The sequence below is a fragment of the Molossus molossus genome, unplaced genomic scaffold, assembly GCF_014108415.1.
Source record: "Molossus molossus isolate mMolMol1 unplaced genomic scaffold, mMolMol1.p scaffold_m16_p_7, whole genome shotgun sequence".
Classification (NCBI taxonomy): domain Eukaryota; kingdom Metazoa; phylum Chordata; class Mammalia; order Chiroptera; family Molossidae; genus Molossus; species Molossus molossus.
In genome coordinates, this window is record NW_023425401.1 from 109,632,126 (window position 1) to 109,653,318 (window position 21,193).

General features: G+C 59.7%; 1 protein-coding gene across 2 annotated transcripts in view; it reads right to left on the minus strand.

Annotated features, from left to right (window-relative positions):
• The window catches only part of PRKAG2 (protein kinase AMP-activated non-catalytic subunit gamma 2), a 195,827-nt gene that overhangs the window by 118,303 nt on the left and 56,331 nt on the right, over positions 1 to 21,193 (minus strand). For both annotated transcript variants that reach the window (XM_036246381.1, XM_036246380.1), the window contains exons 2-3: positions 9,875 to 9,946; positions 6,716 to 6,995 (exon numbers count right to left, since the gene is read on the minus strand). In XM_036246381.1, coding sequence (XP_036102274.1) covers positions 6,716 to 6,995; positions 9,875 to 9,946 — 352 coding nt within the window. The remainder of the gene's footprint in view (positions 1 to 6,715; positions 6,996 to 9,874; positions 9,947 to 21,193) is intronic.

A 21,193-nucleotide genomic window follows, 5' to 3' on the forward strand; every position in this document is an offset into this window, starting at 1 on the left:
GGAGCAGTTGAAATGTCACCTGTCTCAGCCCCCGAGAGTTATCGCCACGTGACCATGGGGTTCTGCGAAGAAAACTGCTTCCCAAAGCATCTGTTGCATCTAGCCCTCCCCCACCCTAGGATATGTTTTTATTGCTTTTTAGAGAGAGGAAGGGAGAGAGAGAAGGAGAGAGAGAAACATCAATCAGTTTCCTCCAGTACGTGCCCCGACTGGGGATTGAACCTGTAACCTAGGTCTGTGCCCTGATGAGGAATCGAACCCGTAACCTTTTGGTGTACAGAGTGACGCTCCAACCAAACGAGCCACACCAGCTAGGACTGTCACACCTAGTTCTGAAGCTAGAAACCCCTTCTCGGTTATGAGTGTGTCAACTACACCCCAAGTACGCAGCCTTGAACTTCTATGAGCGGATCTTAGCTTGAACACCTGTGAACACCTTTCCTGAAGGTTGGTTTTGGGTCGAGAGAGGAGGGACAACTAAAGGTGCTGCTGCTCTTGGAGCCAGGAGCCCACGAGGGGAAGAAGACAGCCGGAGCTCCAGGGTCCCCAGAATAACGTCGCCCCCTTTACAATGGGGGTGCTGAGGGCCGGCCCTGTCTTCCCACTTTGATCGCTTTCACCTTCATCCGGACACTCACACCTCCGCCCGACCCCGGGTCTCCTCCCGGGAAGGGCCACGCTCGGGCCTCGGGGCTTACGCTGCATGAGGCTCCGGCCGGCCGTGGGGGGCTCGGGGGAATGAGGGGCAGGCGCGTGAAACGTTAGACACACTGTCTTCCAAAAGACAGAAATCAGAAGCACATCACGGGCGAACACAGCCTGTGCAGATCCCTAACGTAACAGTCACATTTCAGAGCTCGGGCACGTGGCTCACAGTAAGTACACTCAGGGGAGGCTTTCTGGAGAAGGCAGGACACCAGGACATCTCAGAGGAGGTGGGACTGACCTTCAGGTCACCCCGGCGGCTCCCGCTGGACCCCCGCATCCATCTACCATCTCGCAACGCACAGCAGCCGCGCGGACCCCTCTGCGCGCTAGTCGCTCCCTCAGTAACGCCATCCCATGGCCTCCGGATCACTCCAGAAAAGCAGGGGCACCCTGCCCTGGCCTGCAGGGCCCACCCTCCTCCCTGCCCTGCTCCCCTCAGGCCCAGAGGTGCCCCTGCTGGGGCATCTGCATTGCTTCTGCGCCAGCTGCCCGCGGTTCGCCGGGGCCGCGCCGTCCAATCCCTGCTCACATGCCTCCGTCCTGGCCAGTCACCCTGGCGACATTCTGTATACCACACATCTCCCTATCGCCTCCCCTCCCTAGCGTGTCACCTGGCGAGGGCAGGGATCCCCTAGCTCGTCGCCATGTCCCCAGAGCGAATGTATGGACGACTGTCCTCGGAAAGGCCCGGCAGGCTGGCCAGGTGTGAGGCGGGCGTGTCTCCCCGTGGTGTCAGCGTCCTTCTGTCTGGGAGGCGGGTTTGAAGGCAGACACCCCAAGCGGGATGAGCCAGGGAGCGCCCGCCGGGGCCCTCATTAGGCTCAGCAGTGAGGCTATGTCGCCCCCTAGTGGTCCCACGGCCACAAAGCCTGAAAAAAACCCGGAGCTCCTTGTACCACCTGCTGGAGAGTCCTCCTTGGTCTCTCGTGTCCCATGGCTGCTGGCATCCCTTGGCTTACAGACGCGTCACTCCAACCCTAGCTTTGTTGTCTGATGGCCTTCTCCCTCCACGTCTGTCTTTACATCGCCGGCTACTTATTAAACGACAGTCCCACCAAACCAGGCCCGGACCCGACCCTGGTTTGACTTGATCTCAACTAATTACTTCTGCAATGGTTCACTTCCAGATCGTGTCGCATTCAGAGACACCGGGGGTTAGGTTTCAACGTATCTTTTTTGAGGGGACGCACTTCCAGCCATCATTTTTTTTTTTTTAATCCTCACCCGAGGACATTCCCCGACATTTTGTTCAGACAGCGTGGGAGGGAGAAAGAGAGAAACATCGACGTGAAAGGGACACATCGAGTGGTTGCCACCCACACGGCCCAACCAGGGCCGGGGACAAACTGCAACCGAGGTACATGCCCTTAGCGGGAACCAAACCCGGGTCTCTCCAGACCGCAGGCCAACGCTCTAACCGCTGAGCCAAACCAGCCAGGGCCCACCCATCATTTTTTAAAAAATACGTTTTTAATGATTTCTTTTTAGAGAGAGAGGGGAAGGGCGAGAGAGAGAAACATCGATGTGACAGAGAAACATCCATCGGCTGCCTCCTGCACGCCCCCTACTGGGGATCGAACCGGGACCTCTCAGTCCACAGGACGACGCTCAATCCACCGAGCCCCACAGGACGGGCTCAACCCATCATTTTATTATAAAGATTAAGTGAGACTGTATGTTTTTCTGATCTACGTAACAGTGCCTGAAATAAATTCTTTATTCCACCTCGTTCCCCAGCTAGCCCTGGCCTGACAAGTTGGTGGCAGCTCCCGTCCGGCCCCGCGTTCCTGAGCCGCTCACCGGACGCCGATGGGGTCAGGGCCTTCTTCACGTGCGACAGCGGTTTTGCGTGTCTGTCGTGCGTGGAGCCCGTAGGGAATAACGTGCCCCTGGGAACGGTGATAAGCAGCAATTTTGGGCTCAATTTCTTCTCCTTTGACGCAACACTCATGAGAGCCCTCAGCAGAGCCTCTGGACAGGGGGTGGAGACCCTCCATCGTTTCTCACCCCCGTGGCTGCAGCTCGGAGTCTCCGCGCTTCCCACGTCACCCGGTGGTCGGGATCCGGCTCCTCGCCCTGCAGTGACGGCCGAGGAGGAATTCTGCCGTCAGCCCGGGAGGTGGGAGGCCGGGAAGGGAGGTCACAGCCAAAGCCCCTTTCCGGAACCCCGTCTCCTCCGCACAGGGGTCAGCAGGGGCCTCTCAGGACTTTCCCTTCTGGGGGGTTTGCGCTCGATTCTCATCCAAACCGGTTCTCCTGGCCACAGCCCGGCTGCCTGTGGGCCCCTGGGCGCAGCATCCCACTGGGAGACGGAAGCACCCAGGAGGCCGAGCGTCCTGCTGGGAGCGGGAGCAGAGCGAGGTCCCTTCGCTGTGACCCCGCTGAGACACCGAAATGACCTTGGTTCCCTATGGAAGTCATTTTGGTATAAGAAATGACCAAGGACTCACCTCTGTTATTTTTTTCTCCCTGAACGGCTAGCTAGTGGCCTTGTCACTGGCATCACATTCCTGAGATCCACTCCTGTAAAGCGGAGTCTCCCCATCTGGGTCGAAAGTGCACTGGGGAGCGAGGCCGCCTGAGTTCAGATCCTGGTTCTGCCACTTACCAGCTGTGTGGCTCTTGCTCAACGACTCACCCTCTCTGCGCCTCAGGTCCCACGTTGGTGAACGTGGTGAAAACACCACTTCGTAGCGTCTTTAGGAAGATTGACGCAATCATCGCACACAATGCAATTGGAATGCACTTGTGATTACTTCTGTTTATTGGGTATACTACTCATAGTACAATAATTACTGGGGAACAACGTTTAGGGACATGAAATTAAGTTATTCTTGAACAACGGATTGGTCCAGGGTTCCTCGCTGGGCTAACCAGACGAGCTGGGAGTGGTTGGAGACAAAGGGGCAGTTGCCGTGCACCCCCTCCTTCCTGAATCCCGAGCTGTGTGCTCTTCTCTGAATTCTCTAAACACCCTCAACTTCGCCCACCACACTGTCTGTCTTGTCTTAATAAAAAAAGGGGGGGGGTGTGAAAGTAAAAGGGACTGAAAACGAACCCAGAAACAAGGCCACCAACACATCCCGTATTGTCCCGCGTACAAATCCGGAGCTGAGATTTCGGGCGGGCGACGCAGACAGAGAAAGCCGGGCTGTCTCGTGACGCGTCCGTCGAACACAAAGCAACCCAGGTGCTCAGAAGGCCGGCTTGTCCTGGAACCCAGACGGGGCAGGAGAGCCCTCCCCAGGGCCCGGTGTCACGGACAGTGTCTTTGGGCCCTCCCGCCGGTGGGCACAGCGTGTTTCATGGGCTGTTTCGTATGAAGACCCTCCTGACCGGCTAGTGGCATCGCTCTCAAGCTCAATTTGGCGAAAGTCATTGTGGGGCGGCTCCCAGAGAACCGGGCAGCTGGATCCAGGGGCAGACTGAAGAACCAGGACGAGCAGAGGACTATACACCCTCCACGCCCGCTGACGTCACACACCATTAAAGAACCACGTGGCCAGGCCCCCCCCCCAGTGAAGTGGGGCCTGCTCCCCCTGGACGCGAACCTGGACGCTCCCACAGCACACACGACAGGGCTGGGCGGGGTTGTTTTCCGTGGAGGGAAAGTCCAGGTCTTGGCTCATGGTTCGAGAGCAACAGCACGAGCAGTTGTCCGGGGCCAGTCCACCCTGGTCTGATCCGCGCCTCTATAGAGCCTTCCTGCGCCCCGCCGACAGGGGCCTCCCCACATGGCAGAGAAGACCCTTCCCAAACAGCCTCCACCTCCTCCACCGCCTCTTACAAGACAGACCTTGAAACTGGGCCTTTTCTGGCCAAGCACGATGAAGAGCCTTTAGAAATACAGAACAGACGCCCTGGCCGGTTTGGCTCAGCGGTTAGAGCGTCGGCCTGCGGTCTGAAGAGACCCGGGTTCGGTTCCCGCTAAGGGCACGTACATCAGTTGCAGTTTGTCCCCTGCTATCTGAACAAAATATTTTTAAAAATGTCCTCGGGTGAGGATAAAAACAAAAACAAAACAAAACAAAAATACCGAACAGAAAACGGCATCATGGACTGTTCTTTCCCAGGGAGGAGGAAGCCTGGCCCATCTTCTCGACCCCACATCCCACCGGTGGGCTCCCCTAGACCACCCAGACCCCGCGTCTGGTCTGTCCCTTTCTGCCTTCAGAAAGGACCCTGGTCTTAGCAGGCTGGCCACCGGATGACCACAGCCCTCTACCACCCAGCCAGTGCGTAGATCGGGGCTTTTCTCACATAACCTGTGTGTGCCGGGTGGAAGTATTCTCCCCCAATTCACACCTTTCCCGGAAGCTCTGAATGCGACCTCATTTGGCAATAGGGCTGTTGCCAATGTCATTAATGAAGATGAGCTCATACGATAGTGTGGGCCCATCATCGAAATAACTGCCGTCCTTACAAGAGAAGGACAGCCCTGGCTGGTTTGGCTCAGCGGTTCGAGCGTCAGCCCACAGACCAAAGGGTCGCGGGTTTGATTCCCGGTCAAGGGCACGTACCTGGGTTGCAGGTTTGATCCCTGGCCCCGGTTGGGTTGTGCAGGAGGCAGCCAATCGATGTGTCTCTCTCTCACGCGGATGTTTCTCTATCTCCCCCGCTCTCCCCTTCACTCTCTCTAAAAACCAGTGGAAACATATTCTCGGGTGAGGATTAACAAAAGAAAAAAAGAGAGAAGCGCACAGACACCCGAAGGGACGACACCAAGCGACGACAGGAGGGGGGCTTCTACAGGCAGAGGATTCCTGGCAACACGGGGAGCAAAGAGAAAGGGTGGGGCAGAGACTTTTCTAGACTCCCCAGCGGGAGCACGGCCCTCCTGCCACCTCGATGCGGAACCCCCGGCCTCCGTAACCGCAAGAGAACACATGGCTGCTGTCGGAGCCGCCGGTCTGGGCTCCTTGGTCCCAGGAACGCCTCGTCTGCTGCCCCCACATAGCACCGTGATGCTGCCTTTGAAGAAAAGGACACCCCGATGTCGTCTGGCCCCCTCCTCCGAGAGGCAGTGTGACAGAATATGGGAGAACTCCAGGTCCCTGTCACGGAAGCTGGGGAGGCTCCCTCGAGCATCGAGGGTCAGCGCTACTGGGCCTCCGATGTCAGGTCCCCAGCTCCATGAGGACCATGTTCGGGACACTGTGCGTTTACACTCTGGTCCGTCCCCCCGCGAGGGAGTGGCTTCAGGGCTCCTGGGAACAATACCCCACACCACCACAAAAAGAAAGGAAAGGAGAGAGACGGCTGCCCTTTCCGTATGTCACAGCTGGAAACTGCCCCCTGGCCTGGGCGCAGGCCACACGGCGCTGACGCAGCCTGGAAGTAAAGGGGGACCACCTCACACCCTGATGCCCGGGGCAAGTATACTGTCTTCCCGAACCGGAACATTCTACGTCGTCAGGGAGAGTCGGGAGAGCAGGGAGACGCACCAGGACACAGGAAGGAGGACTCCGTCCGCTGTAGTCTGCCCGGTACATTTCCAACTCGGATCACCGCTGCTCCATTGAGAATGTTTTGCATTCAGATCACAAATATACATGATCCGCAAGAACTCTCCCTTACACACCCAGTCTGTCAGAGAGAGACACGCTCAAATCCCGCCATACCGGACCTCAGGCATCGGGGCTATCGGCAGACCCGAGCAAGGGCTGGGCCTCCCGTACCGGGGCCAGGGACAAACCTCAGCTTCACGCTGCTCCTGATTCTCAGAAAAGGCTGGAGGCCAAGGCCTCCCCAAGCATCACAAGCCTACAGTTCACCCCACGGGCCGGGCCATACCGACCGGATTAGCATAGGAGGAGCCGACAGGTGGGAACCAACATCATTCTAGAGAGAGACTCGGTCCCGGGCACAGACACAGATGCAGACGCTCGGCGCCAATGACAGCCACCTGCCAGCTTCACTGCGCCTGCAGGTGGCGCTGTGGCCAAGTGGCCGGAGAAAGGTCCCCAGCAGCCCGGCACCCACCTGAGGAATAGCATCAATGTCTTACTTTTTCTGGAGCGGGTGAAGAACCGGATGCCCCCCGGCGAGGTAGACGAGTTGGACGTGGGGGAGGACTCTTTGGACGAGGAGCGGAAGATGCCGCTGAAGCTCATGCGGCGAGGGGAGCGCGGCGGGGACTCCTGGTAGGAGAACGGGAACACGGTCTTGGGAGAGCTGGGGCTGGTCTTGGGCCTCACGGGGGCGGACACAGGGCTGGAGGGCCGGTGCTGGGGGCCTCTGGAGAAGAAGCCTTTGGAGGGGCTGCCGGAGCCGAAGGGGCTGTCCAGCTGCAGAGACAGACAAATGGATGAGGTCTCCTGTCATTGTCCCACCAGCCCCTCCCCCGTGTCTCCTCCACAGCACCCCGGCTGAGAAACAATCCCACGTTCTTCTAAAAACAGGCGGCCACCAGCGGTCTGGGGAAAGCACCGCCCCCCACAACAGGCCTGTCAGCACCGTCCACAGGCCCACTGACCTCTGTCCCGCTCTCCACGGGCTTCATGGAGAAGGAGGGAAGGACACGCAGGCAGCCGACCTGGCTCGAAATGACGTATCGTCCCCCTTTAACCTGCCTGTGGTCCTGTCCCCTGGCCCCACTGCTCAAGACCTCACGTTTGTCCTCCTGACCACCCGGGAACAATGTTCCCCTGCCCTCTTCCAAGGGGGCTGGGGCTCACGCCGAGGGGCCGGTGCTGGGAAGCGCAGTTTCCACCTCCGAGCTGCCTGGCACTGGACGGACAGGGCTGCTGACAGGTCAGGAAGAGCGTGAACAAGGCCGGAAGTCGCAGGCGCGCTGCACCCACGGCTTGTCCACAGGCTCCCGGGACAGGGACGAGGCCTGGTGGGGCATCATCCCGCACGCTGAGACCCTGATGACCACGGGTGTGCTGGGAAGGCAGGGGACACACGTGCTGCGGCAGCCTCTGTCCGCTGGGGGTGCCTGCCCAGACCCATGAGCCCCGTGACTTCTTCCACCACCAGAGGGCGCCCCAAACTGGGCTTGAGGTTCCTTAGAGAATGCGCCGCCCTCCAGGGGTGGGGTGGGGCGGGGCGGGACTGAGGAGACCAAGGAAAGGGCCTGGCAACAAAGCCGGCCTTCCTCCTCCCTGCAGTCCTCTCCTGCCATCTGCACAGACAGCTTTCACCCAGGCCCTGTCTCCAGGCTGCCACAGGAGACCACCAACGTAGGGAACAGATGCAGGGTGGGCCTGCAGGTGGGAGCGCAGGTAGATGTGCAGGTGGGAGCGCAGGTGGGAGCATAGGTAAAAGCACAGGTGGATGTGCAGATAGGAGCGCAGGTGGGAGCGCAGGTGGATGTGCAGGAGGGAGCACAGGTGGATGTGCAGGTGGGAGCGCAGGTGGATGTGCAGGTGGATGTGCAGGTAGAAGCACAGGTGGATGTGCAGGTGGATGTCCAGGTGGGAGCGCAGGTGGATGTGCAGGTGAGAGCACAGGTGGGAGCACAGGTGGATGTGCAGGTGGATGTGCAGGTAGAAGCACAGGTGGATGTGCAGGTGGGAGCGCAGGTGGATGTGCAGGTGGATGTGCAGGTGGGAGCACAGGTGGATGTGCAGGTGAGAGCACAGGTGGGAGCACAGGTGGATGTGCAGGTGGGAGCGCAGGTGGATGTGCAGGTGAGAGCGCAGGTGGATGTGCAGGTGGGAGCGCAGGTGGATGTGCAGGTGGGAGCACAGGTGAATGTGCAGGTGAGAGCACAGGTGGGAGCACAGGTGGATGTGCAGGTGGGAGCGCAGGTGGATGTGCAGGTGAGAGCGCAGGTGGATGTGCAGGTGGGAGCACAGGTGGGAGCACAGGTGGATGTGCAGGTGGATGTGCAGGTGAGAGCGCAGGTGGATGTGCAGGTGGGAGCACAGGTGGGAGCACAGGTGGGAGCACAGGTGGATGTGCAGGTGGATGTGCAGGTGGGAGCACAGGTGGGAGCACAGGTGGGAGCACAAATGGATGTGCAGGTGGGAGCACAGGTGGGAGCACAGGTGGGAGCACAGTTGGGAGCGCAGGTGGGAGCGCAGGTGGGAGCACAGGTGGATGTGCAGGTGGGAGCACAGGTGGATGTGCAGGTGGGAGCACGGGTGGGAGCACAGGTGGGAGCACAAATGGATGTGCAGGTGGGAGCACAGGTTGGAGCACAGGTGGGAGCACAGGTGGGAGTGCAGGTGGGAGCACAGGTGGATGTGCAGGTGGGAGCGCAGGTGGGAGCACAAATGGATGTGCAGGTGGGAGCACAGGTTGGAGCACAGATGGGAGCACAGTTGGGAGCGCAGGTGGGAGCGCAGGTGGGAGCGCAGGTGGATGTGCAGGTGGGAGCGCAGGTGGGAGCGCAGGTGTGACCACAGGTTGGAGCACAGGTGGGAGCACAGGTGGGAGTGCAGGTGGGAGCACAGGTGGATGTGCAGGTGGGAGCACAGGTGGGAGCACAAATGGATGTGCAGGTGGGAGCACAGGTGGATGTGCAGGTGTGACCACAGGTTGGAGCACAGGTGGGAGCACAGGTGGGAGTGCAGGTGGGAGCACAGGTGGATGTGCAGGTGGGAGTGCAGGTGGGAGCACAGGTGGATGTGCAGGTGGGAGCGCAGGTGGGAGCGCAGGTGGGAGCACAAATGGATGTGCAGGTGGGAGCACAGGTTGGAGCACAGGTGGGAGCACAGGTGGGAGCGCAGGTGGGAGCGCATGTGGGAGCGCAGTTAGGAGCACAGGTGGGAGCACAGGTGGATGTGCAGGTGGGAGCGCAGGTGGGAGCGCAGGTGGGAGCACAAATGGATGTGCAGGTGGGAGCACAGGTTGGAGCACAGGTTGGAGCACAGGTGGGAGCGCAGGTGGGAGCACAAGTGGATGTGCAGGTGGGAGCACAAGTGGGAGCACAGGTGGGAGCACAGGTGGGAGCGCAGGTGGATGTGCAGGTGGGAGCGCAGGTGGATGTGCAGGTGGGAGCACAAGTGGGAGCACAGGTGGGAGCGCAGGTGGGAGCACAGGTGGATGTGCAGGTGAGAGCACAGGTGGGAGCACAGGTGGGAGTGCAGGTGGGAGCACAGGTGGATGTGCAGGTGGGAGCACAGGTGTGAGCACAGACAGAAGTGTAACTTGGGCTCTTGCTGAGGGAGCCCTGCCTTCGTGGCACCTCAGGTGGGCTGTGAGAAGGGGGCCTCACCTTACGAGAAGAGTGTTTTTCTGAGCTCTCCAGGTCCCCATCCAGGAGTGGCATGGCAAAGGAGCTCAGGTCCTAGGACGGAAACAGAGCATGTGGTCAATGACAGTGGCCCCCAGTGTCCACCTGCTTCAACCAGAGGCTCCACATGGCTCCCTGTGTGTGTCACTGGCCCAGTTCTGATCCTCCTGGAACATCAACCAGTAGGGAAGGAGGAGGATGGCAAACGGGTGGAAGAAGGGGGACGGTGCCCCAGCCCCTCTCAGACATCCTGACCGCTTTCCACGTTCCCTTCCAGAAAGGGAAGCCACTGCCTCTAGTCACCTGCCACCCAGTCACCTGTCACAGGGCCTGGGGGGAGGAACAAGATAAAAGAGGCAGGGGCCCAGCCAGTGTGGCTCAGTGGTAGAGCGTCGACCCTGCACCAAGAGGTCGCCGGTTCGATTCCCGGTCAGGGCACATGCCCAGGTTGTGGGCCCCATCCCCAGTGGGGGGCGTGCAGGAGGCGGCCAGTTGATGTTCTTTCTCATCGACGTTTTTATCTCTCTTTCTCCCTTCCTCTCTCTCTCTCAAATCAATAAAGAAAAATTATTTTTTAAAAAAAGAGCAGGGACCAAGGGGCAGGAAGGAAAGGGGTTAACGGGGAGCAGGAGTGGAGGGCGAAGGCTCATCTTCGGGGAGTGGCTACGACAGCACCGCAGCTCCTGACATGTCGTGGAGCCTGGAGCAAGTGTCCAAGGAGGTGTGTCTTCCCGGGAAAAATGTCGGGGCCTCGTGGGCAGGCAGGTCGGCAAAGTGAGCCGCGAAGCCGACGACAGAGTGGCCGGGAGGAGTGGCACGGGGGTGGGTGAAGCTGGCCACAGACCCAGGTCCACAGAGGTGTCATGTTCCCCTCCGCCCTGCCCCTCCTCCTCCTCGCCCAGTCAGCCTCACCCAGACAGAAACCCCAGCCGGCAGCCCTCCAGGGAGAACCTGCTGTGTCCCTCACCGTCCCTCAGGAACTGTTCTGCTTTTCTGCTGTGGTAAATGCACATACCATCCTACCCCATCGAACCACGTTTAAGGGGACGGCAGTGTCAAGCACGGTCACTGTCCCTCTCCTCAGCTCCTCACCTTGCACGACGGAGACTCTGCCCACCCAGCCCCTGGCTCCCCCCGCCCCACTTTCCGGCTCTGTGAGTCCAAGTCCCTCGCAAGAACGTGTCTTTGCTTTGCGGTGACTGGCTTAACAAGGTCAAGTCCACCATCCCATGTCCATGAGATGTCTTCCCATTTACTGGTGTCTGCTCTATTTTAGCAAACCTTTCAGAGTTACCTGTGTGCCTTTCTTTTTTTTCTTTTTTAATCCTCACCCAAGGACTTTTTTTTCTTTTTTTTTGCATTTATCTTCCGATAGAGCAGGAGAGAGCGTGGGAGGGGGAGAGAGAGAGAAATGTCGATGTGAGAGAGACACACTGAGTGGCGGCCACCCAGACGACCCCAACCGGGGTTGGGGACAAACTGCAACAGAGGTACGTGCCCCTAGCGGGAACCGAACCCGGGACTCTGGTCTGCAGGCCGACGCTCTAACCGCTAAGCCAACCCGGCCAGGGCTGCCTAACATTTCTTTTAACCCGTCCCCCCCCCCCCCCAGTCCTCTGCTGCCTGGGTCCAGTCTGCAGCCTCTCATGCCCACTTCTCCCCTGGCTGCCTAACCGTTACCCAGTCTTTCTGCCTCCCCCGTTTCAAACCATCTCCAAACCTTTACATGAAGAGTGATCCCTGAAAAATAGGAACCTCACTACTGCTGCCCCGCCCCGAAAACCCCAGGGACTCCCCTGAAGCGCGGCCTGGCTCTCACACCTGGTCCGCTGGAACACGCTGCTTTGGACTACGTAGTAGACTCCGGACCCTGCCTCTCTGGTGTGGATTTATTTCAGCAGAATGCCCTGGGGGAGCTCGGGTCTCACTGGGGACGTGGGCTGCTTGGCCTATGGTGTGGTGCAGCCATCACAGTGACTTGGCCAGCAGCCCACGTGGACAGCCACCAGCTTCCCGCCAGTGACTGTCGGATGAGTCACTCGGCCGGGCCCTGCAGGTGCCAACCAGGCCCCACGGATTTACTGACCGGCACAGCCTCACTTTTGATGTGCTCTGCACCCCGCTGCTTTACCAACAGCCCATGCAGACCCTTCGTGGTGTTTGCAAACACGGCTTGTCTGGGACACTGTCTTAACTGCTCAGACACCCCGTTCAAGGCCACTCGACCGTTCCGGGAACAGCCCCCCAGGCAGCCCAGCTCAGTGAGGAGCCTGGCCCAGGGCTGTGCAGGACCACCGCCGTGCTGGGTGCTGGCTGCCACCCTCCGACGGCCCCTGCCCTCCTCTCCCTCTGCTGTGAGCTCCTCCAGCCTGCCCGTCCCAGCCCCGGAAGCCTGCTCAGAGAGAACTCCTACGCGTCATGCAAAGCCCCATTCAAGTGTTATCTCCGTTGGTCCCTATCCTCAGGAGAATCAATTTCAATTCTCGGATTTGTGTTCCACGTCCTCCGGAGGTGCCTGCAGGGCCGTCATCCGCTGCAGTCACCATGTACCCCTCTATTTCTCTAATGAGACTCCCTCCTCCGTCAAGGGCAGGAGAAGCTATTCACGCCTCTATTTTCGGCCTGTTTGCCGGCATGCAGCGGGCTGCAAGGCGTTTGAATTAACTCCTGGGAAAGGCTCCCCTCCCCCGGCCCAGCACGAGGGGCGCTCCGTGTGCACTGACGGGCCAGCAAACCCGCAGGCGCCCCCACGGCTCAGCTCGCGGGGAGCGGGGCGCAGCCAGGTGTGGGGCGCTTATCTCCCGTTTTAATGAGAAAATTCCTCTGGTCTCCAGCAATCATCACCCTCCATCGCTCGTTCAGCTCAGCGGTCTCCACAAGCGGAGGCCTTCTCGTAAGTGCCCACTGGCTCCCCCTCCAGCCCTGGGAACCACCGCGCCCCAGCTACGCAGGCCTGCGGCTACGAGACTCCCGTCAGACGGTCTCAGGGATGCTGGCCCTGCTCCTGTCCTGGGGGGTCCCGCGCGGCTGTTTCCACGCAGAGCAAAGGGCCCAGTCCCGGGCCACTGCGGCGCGCCCAGCCTGGCGCTGCGTGTGTGCTCAGTGAGGCGCCCCCGGGAGGTCCCCGGCCCCCGTGGCGGCCTTGCTGGAAGGCCCTGCCCCAGATTCCCGATCCTAATCTCCCAGAGCTCACCAGGAGGCCGGTGTGGGAGAGGCTCTAACCCTCTAGCCAGGGCCACAGGACCACGAGCGGAGGAATTGCTGGGACCCGGCTCTCAGGTTGGCTGACGTCCCAGAAGGCCAGGCTGCGGTGCTCGTCTTGTCTGTGTGCTTTCGAGACTCGAACCCCCGCCAGAGCCTCGTGCTCTCCTCACGGCCCCCCCACCCCGCGCCCCGCCTCCGCGTCCTGTCAGCCAGCCGGTGGCCCTCCCTGTGCTGGGCGGGCACTTCGCTGGGCAATGATCAGGCACCAAGATGCGTTTCAGGTGTCGTCTCTGCCAAGGGGCAGCTTTCCACTCTGGGCATCGTCAGTGGCACACGCTGTCCCCTGCACCATGCCCCAGGCCCTGGAGAGGGCCGTCGGGGCGTCTGGGGAAGGGAATCCTCAGGACGTGGGCTGATAATGTCGCCTCTCGGGAAAGCATTAGGACCAAAGGAAAAGCTCCAGGTTTGGGAAAATTCCTGGGATGCGAGCGGGGGTGGGGGGGTCCGGAGCTCACTTAACCCCCATCCCTACCCCTGCTCAGAAATCCAGGCGAAAGCCAAAGATCGGCCACAAAAAGAAAGGTGTCATTTGTCTGCCATCGGCATGTCCTTAAATCTTCCATTTGTTGCCTCCTTGGGTCCCTAGAGCAGCCCATAGAACTAGGAAGGGCAAGTGGACTCATCCCGGCGTGCAGACGAAGACCCTGAGGGTCAGAGAGGTTAACCGCCACCACCTCCTTGGGGTAGCTCAGCGGCAGGAGCAAGCACCAACTTGGCACGGGAGACGGTGAGACACAGAGAGCTCTTCCCAGAAATACGAGGACCCCTGGCGCAGGGAGACCTCAGGGGAAGCAAAGCTGGGCGAGGTCCTACAGCGGGTCATTCCCAAGGCAGCGGGCGACACTAAGGACACGTTTGCATTCATCTTCAGATAGAGCGAGAGGGAGGAAAAGAGAGAGAAACATCGACGTGAGAGAGACACATCAACTGGCTGCCACCCACGCGACCCCAACTTGGGGCCGGGGACAAACTGCAACCGAGGTATGTGCCCCTAGTGGGAACCGAACCTGGGACTCTCTGGTCCATGAGCCGACGCTCTAACCGCTGAGCCAAACCGGCCAGGGCTCAAAGGTTTACTTTATAATTAGAAGTAGTTCAGATGCTGATGTTGTGAAGAACAGAGAGTGCCGAGTATCCCCCCTCCCCCCAAGCGGCCACTCCACACCCGGGCACGTCTGTGCTTTGCATGGTTGGGGTCTTAATAACAGCTCCCCGCTTCCTTGACACATATTTCAACATTCCTCCCTAAGGTAACAGACTCCACACTGTTGACAACCACCCGATGTGTGGATTTGTGCAGGACGGGGCTGTTTCACACACGCCTCGGCCTCAGCTGACCGTGCCAGGGCCCGTGGGTCAGGTGCTGCCCGGTCAGCGTTTCTGGGGCTCAGTGTTCAACACTCCTCTGTTGATGCAGCTGGGGTACCCCACAAAGAGGCCTGACGGGAGCACAAACAGAGAGGCTGCCAATGTTGGGGGGCACGGCCTGCCCCTGAGGGCCAACCAGGGGGTTTAAATGTCGGGTCGGTATTGAACATTCCTGAAAAATGACAGGCTGTTTGATTCCTGCGGAGGAAGGAACACAGCTGGAGAGGTTTTCATTCTCCACCCCCGCTGAGCAGTCCCGAGGATACCGAGGCCAGCGACCGACGCTGGGCACCAGCCGCTGCAGGACAGCTGGCGGAGCCTCCCCTCCGGGCACGCGCGAGCCCCGTGCCCCTTGGCAGGCACGGGCACAACCTGTTCACAGAGACGGAGCCAGGGTCCCAGCCCTGTGGCTACCACCTGGGGGACCTGGGGCCCATCGGAATTCAGTTTCATGTCAGTCAAATGAGAGGGTGCAACAGGATAATTTCAGAAGAAGCCTTTCAGCTCCCACGTCCTCTGTTCTTATCTGTTGAGCTGAAGAGCGGGTGGGGTCCGGAGGAACTCTACAGGAGCACCGCACCATTGAGGAGAAAACGCAACTCTCCTGGTCTGTGACCCCTCTGCTCCAGAACCACCAAACCCTCTCCACGGCCCTGGAAGCTCAGGGCCTCAGGCAGCGTCTCCACGAGCTCCGGCGACACCAAGGGCAGGGGAAGGGCGTGCCCCCTGCAGCCCCGGGGACACTGCTCAGAGGCCGCGACGACCCAGCTGCCTCTGCTGCTTTGCGCCTGCGTGTGTCCCCCAGCTTCTGAGCGCTAAGCCTCTGGGTTCTCGATCAATTCTAAGGTCCCTCAATCTTTATATATATATATATATTTTTTTTTTTTTAATTGATTTTTTAGAGAAAGAGGAAGGGAGAGAGAGAAACATCAATGTGAGAGAGAAATACGGATTGGCCGCCTCCTGCACGCCCCCTACTGGGGATCGAGCCCACAACCGGGGCCTGTGCCCTGACCGGGAATGGAACCCGGACCTCTCAGTCCATGGAAGGATGCTAAACCCACTGAGTCACACCGGCCAGGCAGGTCCCTCAACCTTAAGCACCTGGGTCAACAGTACAACTACCAGGTGGGTCTTGGCGGACGCTCCGTGTGGTTCCAGAAAAGCCGTGAGTGGCACCCTTTGGACTACGGGTCCCTCAGGCTCCCACGCGGAGCCCCCTGCCCTGCTCGCCTCCCCGACTCACCCACTCCCAGCCACTAACGCCAGGGAGGGGGCCGCACACCTTGCCTGGGCCTGACCTGCTGGCGTTGCGGCTGGAGCTCCCTCCGGGCGAGGGCCTCGCGAGCCCTGGGGGGGGGGGGGCACAGGGAGGCGTCTCCCCGTGGACTGCTCGAAACCTCAACCCGCCAAACGGGCAATTCCTGGTACCACGGTGGGGGTGGCGACCAGAGCGACGGTCAGTTGAAGCCTTTGAAAAACACTCAAGTTATATAACCGCTCTCAGAAAAGAAGAAGGAACAAACCCTGAATCGCTGGAACTCGGCGACAGGGGCGGGACAGGGGCCAAAGGAGGGAAAGCCTAAACTTAACCCTCGGAGAGGGGCCAGAAGGCTTCGTGTCCCTCAGAGGACATCATGGCTTCTGACTGCAGTCTGACAGGCTTCCTGGTGCAACAACGCAAAGAGAACCACTGTTTTCCACTCCGGCGGCCCCTCCCGCCTCCCCTCCACCTGGGGGTCCTGTCGGGTCCACACAGCTGGTGCACCTCCCCGCCCCACCCCGGCCAGTGACCCTGAGTCTTTGGCCCTGCAGTGAGCTGGTCTGTCTCCAAAGGAAGGAGCCCAGGACGGTGCAGCCGGGCCCTCCCCTGTCCCCAGTCCTCACCCAGGGGCTTGGCTGGCTCAACAGCACCTGACAGCAGGCTCTTCTCACAGAACCAAGTAGCTACACAATCCCTAGACCAGAGTGGCCCAGAGGACTCCACTGTCCCCTCCTGCTCTGTGTGCAGCAAGTCATACCAACCTCAGCTTTTCCATCTGTGAAAGGAGTCCATCGTGCCTTCTGCGCCGTAAGGTAGTGGCATGAAAACCAGCTCCGATGGTACCAACCAGGGCCCTCCCCACAGGCAGACTCCTGGCGCAGTGGGGATCGTGAAGGCCGCCAGCTAAGGACACACGCGGCCTCACCAGTTAAGGCTGTGGAGGGGGCACAGGGTGCCACCCGGAACGCAGGCCGAGTCCTGGGCCCCGCGGCTCCCGCGGAACCCTCGTGGAAATGTTCCGCAAAGACCGGAGCTGCCTGCTGCTCCTCACCCTCGGCGGCCTTCCCCCCTCCCCGGTGGACGGCAGGGTGGGTCCTGACCCCCCACGGATGTTCTGGAGGGTGACAAAGTGCGGGCTACATGGGAGACGCCGCTGTCTCCTGGTTCAAAGGTAGCTGGGCCGGGCCTCCCTTGGGGCGACTGTGCTTGACCGGAGCTAAACGAGACCCTGGAAGCTTCCCCGGGGTCTCCCTTACAGCTGCGGACGCTGTGCAGGGCTCTCTCTCAAGCCCCTCCTCGCCCAGGCCCCCACGGTGACCTCTAAGGCAGGTGCTCCAGGTCAAGTTCACTTCGGCCTCTGCTAACCCTGAAGCTAAGAAACCTGCGCCAACCCAGCATCTTGTCTTCCTCCAGCCCAGTTCCTCCTGGAAGAAGGGGGTGTGAGGGGCCAGGTGGGTGGAAGCGACAAGGGGTCTGGGCCAGCTCACACCCAGGAGAGAGGCAAGTACGTGGGGGGCCCCCGAGGACACAGGTGAGGAGCTAAGGGCACAGCCTGCTGCAGTCATCTCCCACAGGCCACCAACAGGTGTCTCTCCAGCTCTCAGCAGGTGGGGTTTAGGCCCACACCAGGTGACGGAAGGAGGGAGAGTTCCAGAGGAGGGAGCCGTGGGCTCCCCTGACCAGCGCCACCATGGAGCCCGTGATGGTTCCACTGTGTGTCCACTCGGCCAGTCCACCGCACGGGTGATTTACTCGAGCCTGACTCCAGGCTGCCGTGATGGTACTTGTGGGTGAGGGCAGCACCTACAACCACACCCTTTCAGCCAGGCGGACTACCCTTCAAAAGGTGCCTGGGTTTCACCCCATCAGCTGCAGGCTGTACAGCAAAAACGGGGGTTTCCAAAAGCAGCGATTCTGCCCCAGACGGCAGCATCACCTGCCCGAGTTCCCACCTGCCGGCCTCCCTGTGCTGGAGGATCTGCCCTTGAGTCCCTTAATGTTACACATCTTACATATGACACATTCATATACTAACTATATACTATGTATATTTACTATGTTAACTTGTAATCATACACATTAAGATTTGTAACATGTTTATTAAGTATATAATATATATATATATTATTGCACAGTACTATATTTTTTTGTTACTCCTCACCAGAGGATATTTTTCCACTGATTTTATTTTATTTTTTTATTTTTTTATCCTCACCCGAGGACATTTTTCCACTTTTTGTTCAGATAGAGCGGGAGGGAGAGAGAGGAAGAGAGAGAGAGAGAAACATCGATGTGAAGGGACGCATCGAGTGGCTGCCATCCGCACGACCAACCGGGGCCGGGGACTAACTGCAACCGAGGTACGTGCCCTTAGCGGGAACCGAACCCGGGTCTCTCTGGACTGCAGGCCGACGCTCCAACCGCTGAGCCAAACCAGCCAGGGCTTTTTCCACTGATTTTAGAGAGTGGAAGGGAGGGAGGGGGGAGAGAGAGAGAGAAATATCGATGTGAAAGAGACACATTGATTGGTTGCCTCCCACCTGAGACCGAGCTGGGGATAGAGCCTGCAACCCAGGTACGTGCCCTTGTCCTGGAATGGAACCGGAGACCCTGCAGGCCGACGCTCTAACTGCTGAGCCAAACCAGCCAGGGCTACATACTACTATTAATATACGGGTATTGAAGATATATAACATGCATATTCATACTAGTGCATATATATGAAGGCTATGTATGGAAGATCTCTCTCTTCTCGGTTGTTTCTCCAGGGAGCCCCGACTGGCACAGAGCCCCGGCCCTCCTCGCCTGGAGCCGGTGGGTGCTGACCTCCGGGAGAGGCTGGAAGCTAACCCACGCAGGTGAGTGGGCCCAGCCGGTCGCCAGGGGACCTCTGTACACAGAGTAGGACCTGTACTTTGCCAAGAGCAGCAAGACACCCCCAAAGGAAACTGCTGGACCGGAGGCAAAGGCTCACGTGGGGAAGGCTGCGGACCCCAGCAGAGCGGGGGGGTGGGGGGGGGACAGGAAACAGCCCGTAGGCCTATTTTCCCTGCCGCGGAAGGACACTCATCAGCCAGCAGCAGGTTAGGGGAGCCGCCCCTTCACATTGCAGCCTCAGCTCTCCCAGCCTCACCGGGGAGCCCGGGCAGCCACGGCCACGTGACGCGAGGGTCAGCGCCCACCCGCTGTGGACCCGAGCACGCCGCCGCTCTGCACATACTCCCCTGTCATATTCACCTGCGTGACTCGCTCCTCCACAGTCCCGACTCGAATGACGGGCTGTCTTTCCCCTGGACACATAAATGACTGGTGATGGCTCTGGGTGGGGGGAACAGCCAGCCTCGATGATAAGAGGGCGACACTCACTTGGGATATCTTGGTCACCCAGACCTTCTGAAGGCAGAACAGGCTGAACACAGGAGCCATCCTTGAACGGAGGGACGGGCCTTCGTGTTTAGGACTGTTTTACGCTCTGACGTTCTGTGATTTTACTAAGACGAATCTTACGTGTTGGCAGGGTCTGTAAAGCCCAGTTCTGGGTCTCTGGAGAGGGTTTATTTACCCACAAAGAAAATGCCAAACCACCAACGAGACTGTGGTAGCTCTGAAGATGACCCTTCTGTGAGTCTGTCCCACGAACCCCATGGCCCCGGGGAGCCGGCCTTCCCATATGCCCTGCCCAGAGCCCTGTACCCTGTAGGCAGCATTGGCACCACGGGGGAGGGGGGCGGACCACGTGGGTTCTGGTCTGTGTTTGAAGACAAACTGCAGGAAACCACAAATGAGAATAAAACTGGCACCCAGGGGACACTTTCATCAGGTCACAGAGCTGCTGGTCGGCTCAGAGACGCAGCCTCCTCTCTGCATGAGTCAGGGCTTCAGAACCCCTCGGGCCCCTCACCGCCTACCCGAGGTGGCCCTGGGACTCGGCCCAGGAGCCGAGGCGCACGGTGGTTTTCAGCTCAGAACGTCAGACTAGCCCTACTTATAAAACCAGACAGGAAAGGTTCTTCCCTAAGACTTGCTGCGGGTGCCCGAGGGGTCTGGCGTCCCTCCTGCTGTCCCCCACCCGCTCCGTGCCTGCCGGGAGCGAGGAGAAAGGGGGGCGAGGAGTTCAGAGGAGGCACAACGCCAAGGGCTTCCCGCACGACGCCTGGCGGAGGGCACAGCCTCTGCCCTCCACGCGTTCACCCCGCGTGGGCTGGCTGCCCCAGACGCCCACTTTTCAAACTAACAGTCCCCACGCGCCAGTGGACCACGACGTAGTGGCCTGTACACAACCAACAAAGGTATGAATTACAATGAAGTAAGGGCGCCTCGGCATTTCATCAAGTCTCCGTGATGCAGCCTGCGGACGCGGACTGATCCGCACGCCTTCCTGCGCTGTGGGGCAACAATTCTGCACCGGATGCGCTCTGCAGGGGAGCAGGTGGACGTCAGAGCGCAGCTGACCCTCTGTCCCCCTCCAGATGTCCCGAGAGTGGACAGTGATGAGCCTCATCCGTTTTCCTCTGTCCTGGACGAAGCCCTCTGACCCCTCTTTGTACTTTGTGCCCAGAAACACGCAGGGAGTAAAGAGACAGAGAATCCCATCTCCGCATTGTAATGGGGGGGGTGGGCAATTCTTTACCTCCTCCCCTGTCACCCCACCCCATCTGTCCCTCCCCTGGTCCTCTGAGGGGTGGGCACTGCTGTTCCTGCTGACCCTGGCAGCCCCGGACCACCACGACACCCAGAACAGCAGTGACGCCCTCAGGGGGAACCACCCACCAGAGCCCTTCAGAGTGATACCTGTCAGCACCTGTGCCCACCTGGCCTGCTGCAGACCCCCGGGTCTCCTGACACCTCGACCCCGGGAAATGATGCCGTGACAGGATGTTCGGGTGGGAAGAGCTCAGAAATCTTCCGAATCAACCCCTTCTAGCTGCCAGCAAACCCATTCCGGTCCGGAGGGGCTCATTATATAAGGAGGGGAGGGAAGGAGAAATGCTGTGTGTGGGGCCGGAGCCAGGGCAGCAGAAACGTCCAGACCAGCGGCAGGCCTCAGCGGGCAGGCAGGTACAGAACACAGGGGTTGTTTTCCAAGGCAGGGACATCAAAAGCCTGCTCCTCACGTCCTGGGAACTGGGTTCAAGGCCACCACCTCTTAGGGGGCCCTGGTCACCGAGACGCCCTTGTGGGCAGGACGTGTCCCAGCCACGTGCCTCCCTGTGGGCCAGGATGGGGCCAGGAAGAAACAGCTCCCTGAGCCAGTCCTCAGCATTTCCCATCTGCTCCCTGCTGGGATCTCTCCTTTTCACCGAAAATGCCCAGAAGATTCGAGGCCAGGTCCCGGGGGAACGTTCCTAGGGGTGGTCTGTCCCTCGGTACCTCCAGCCCTTTCGTTTTCACTCTCGCTCACATGT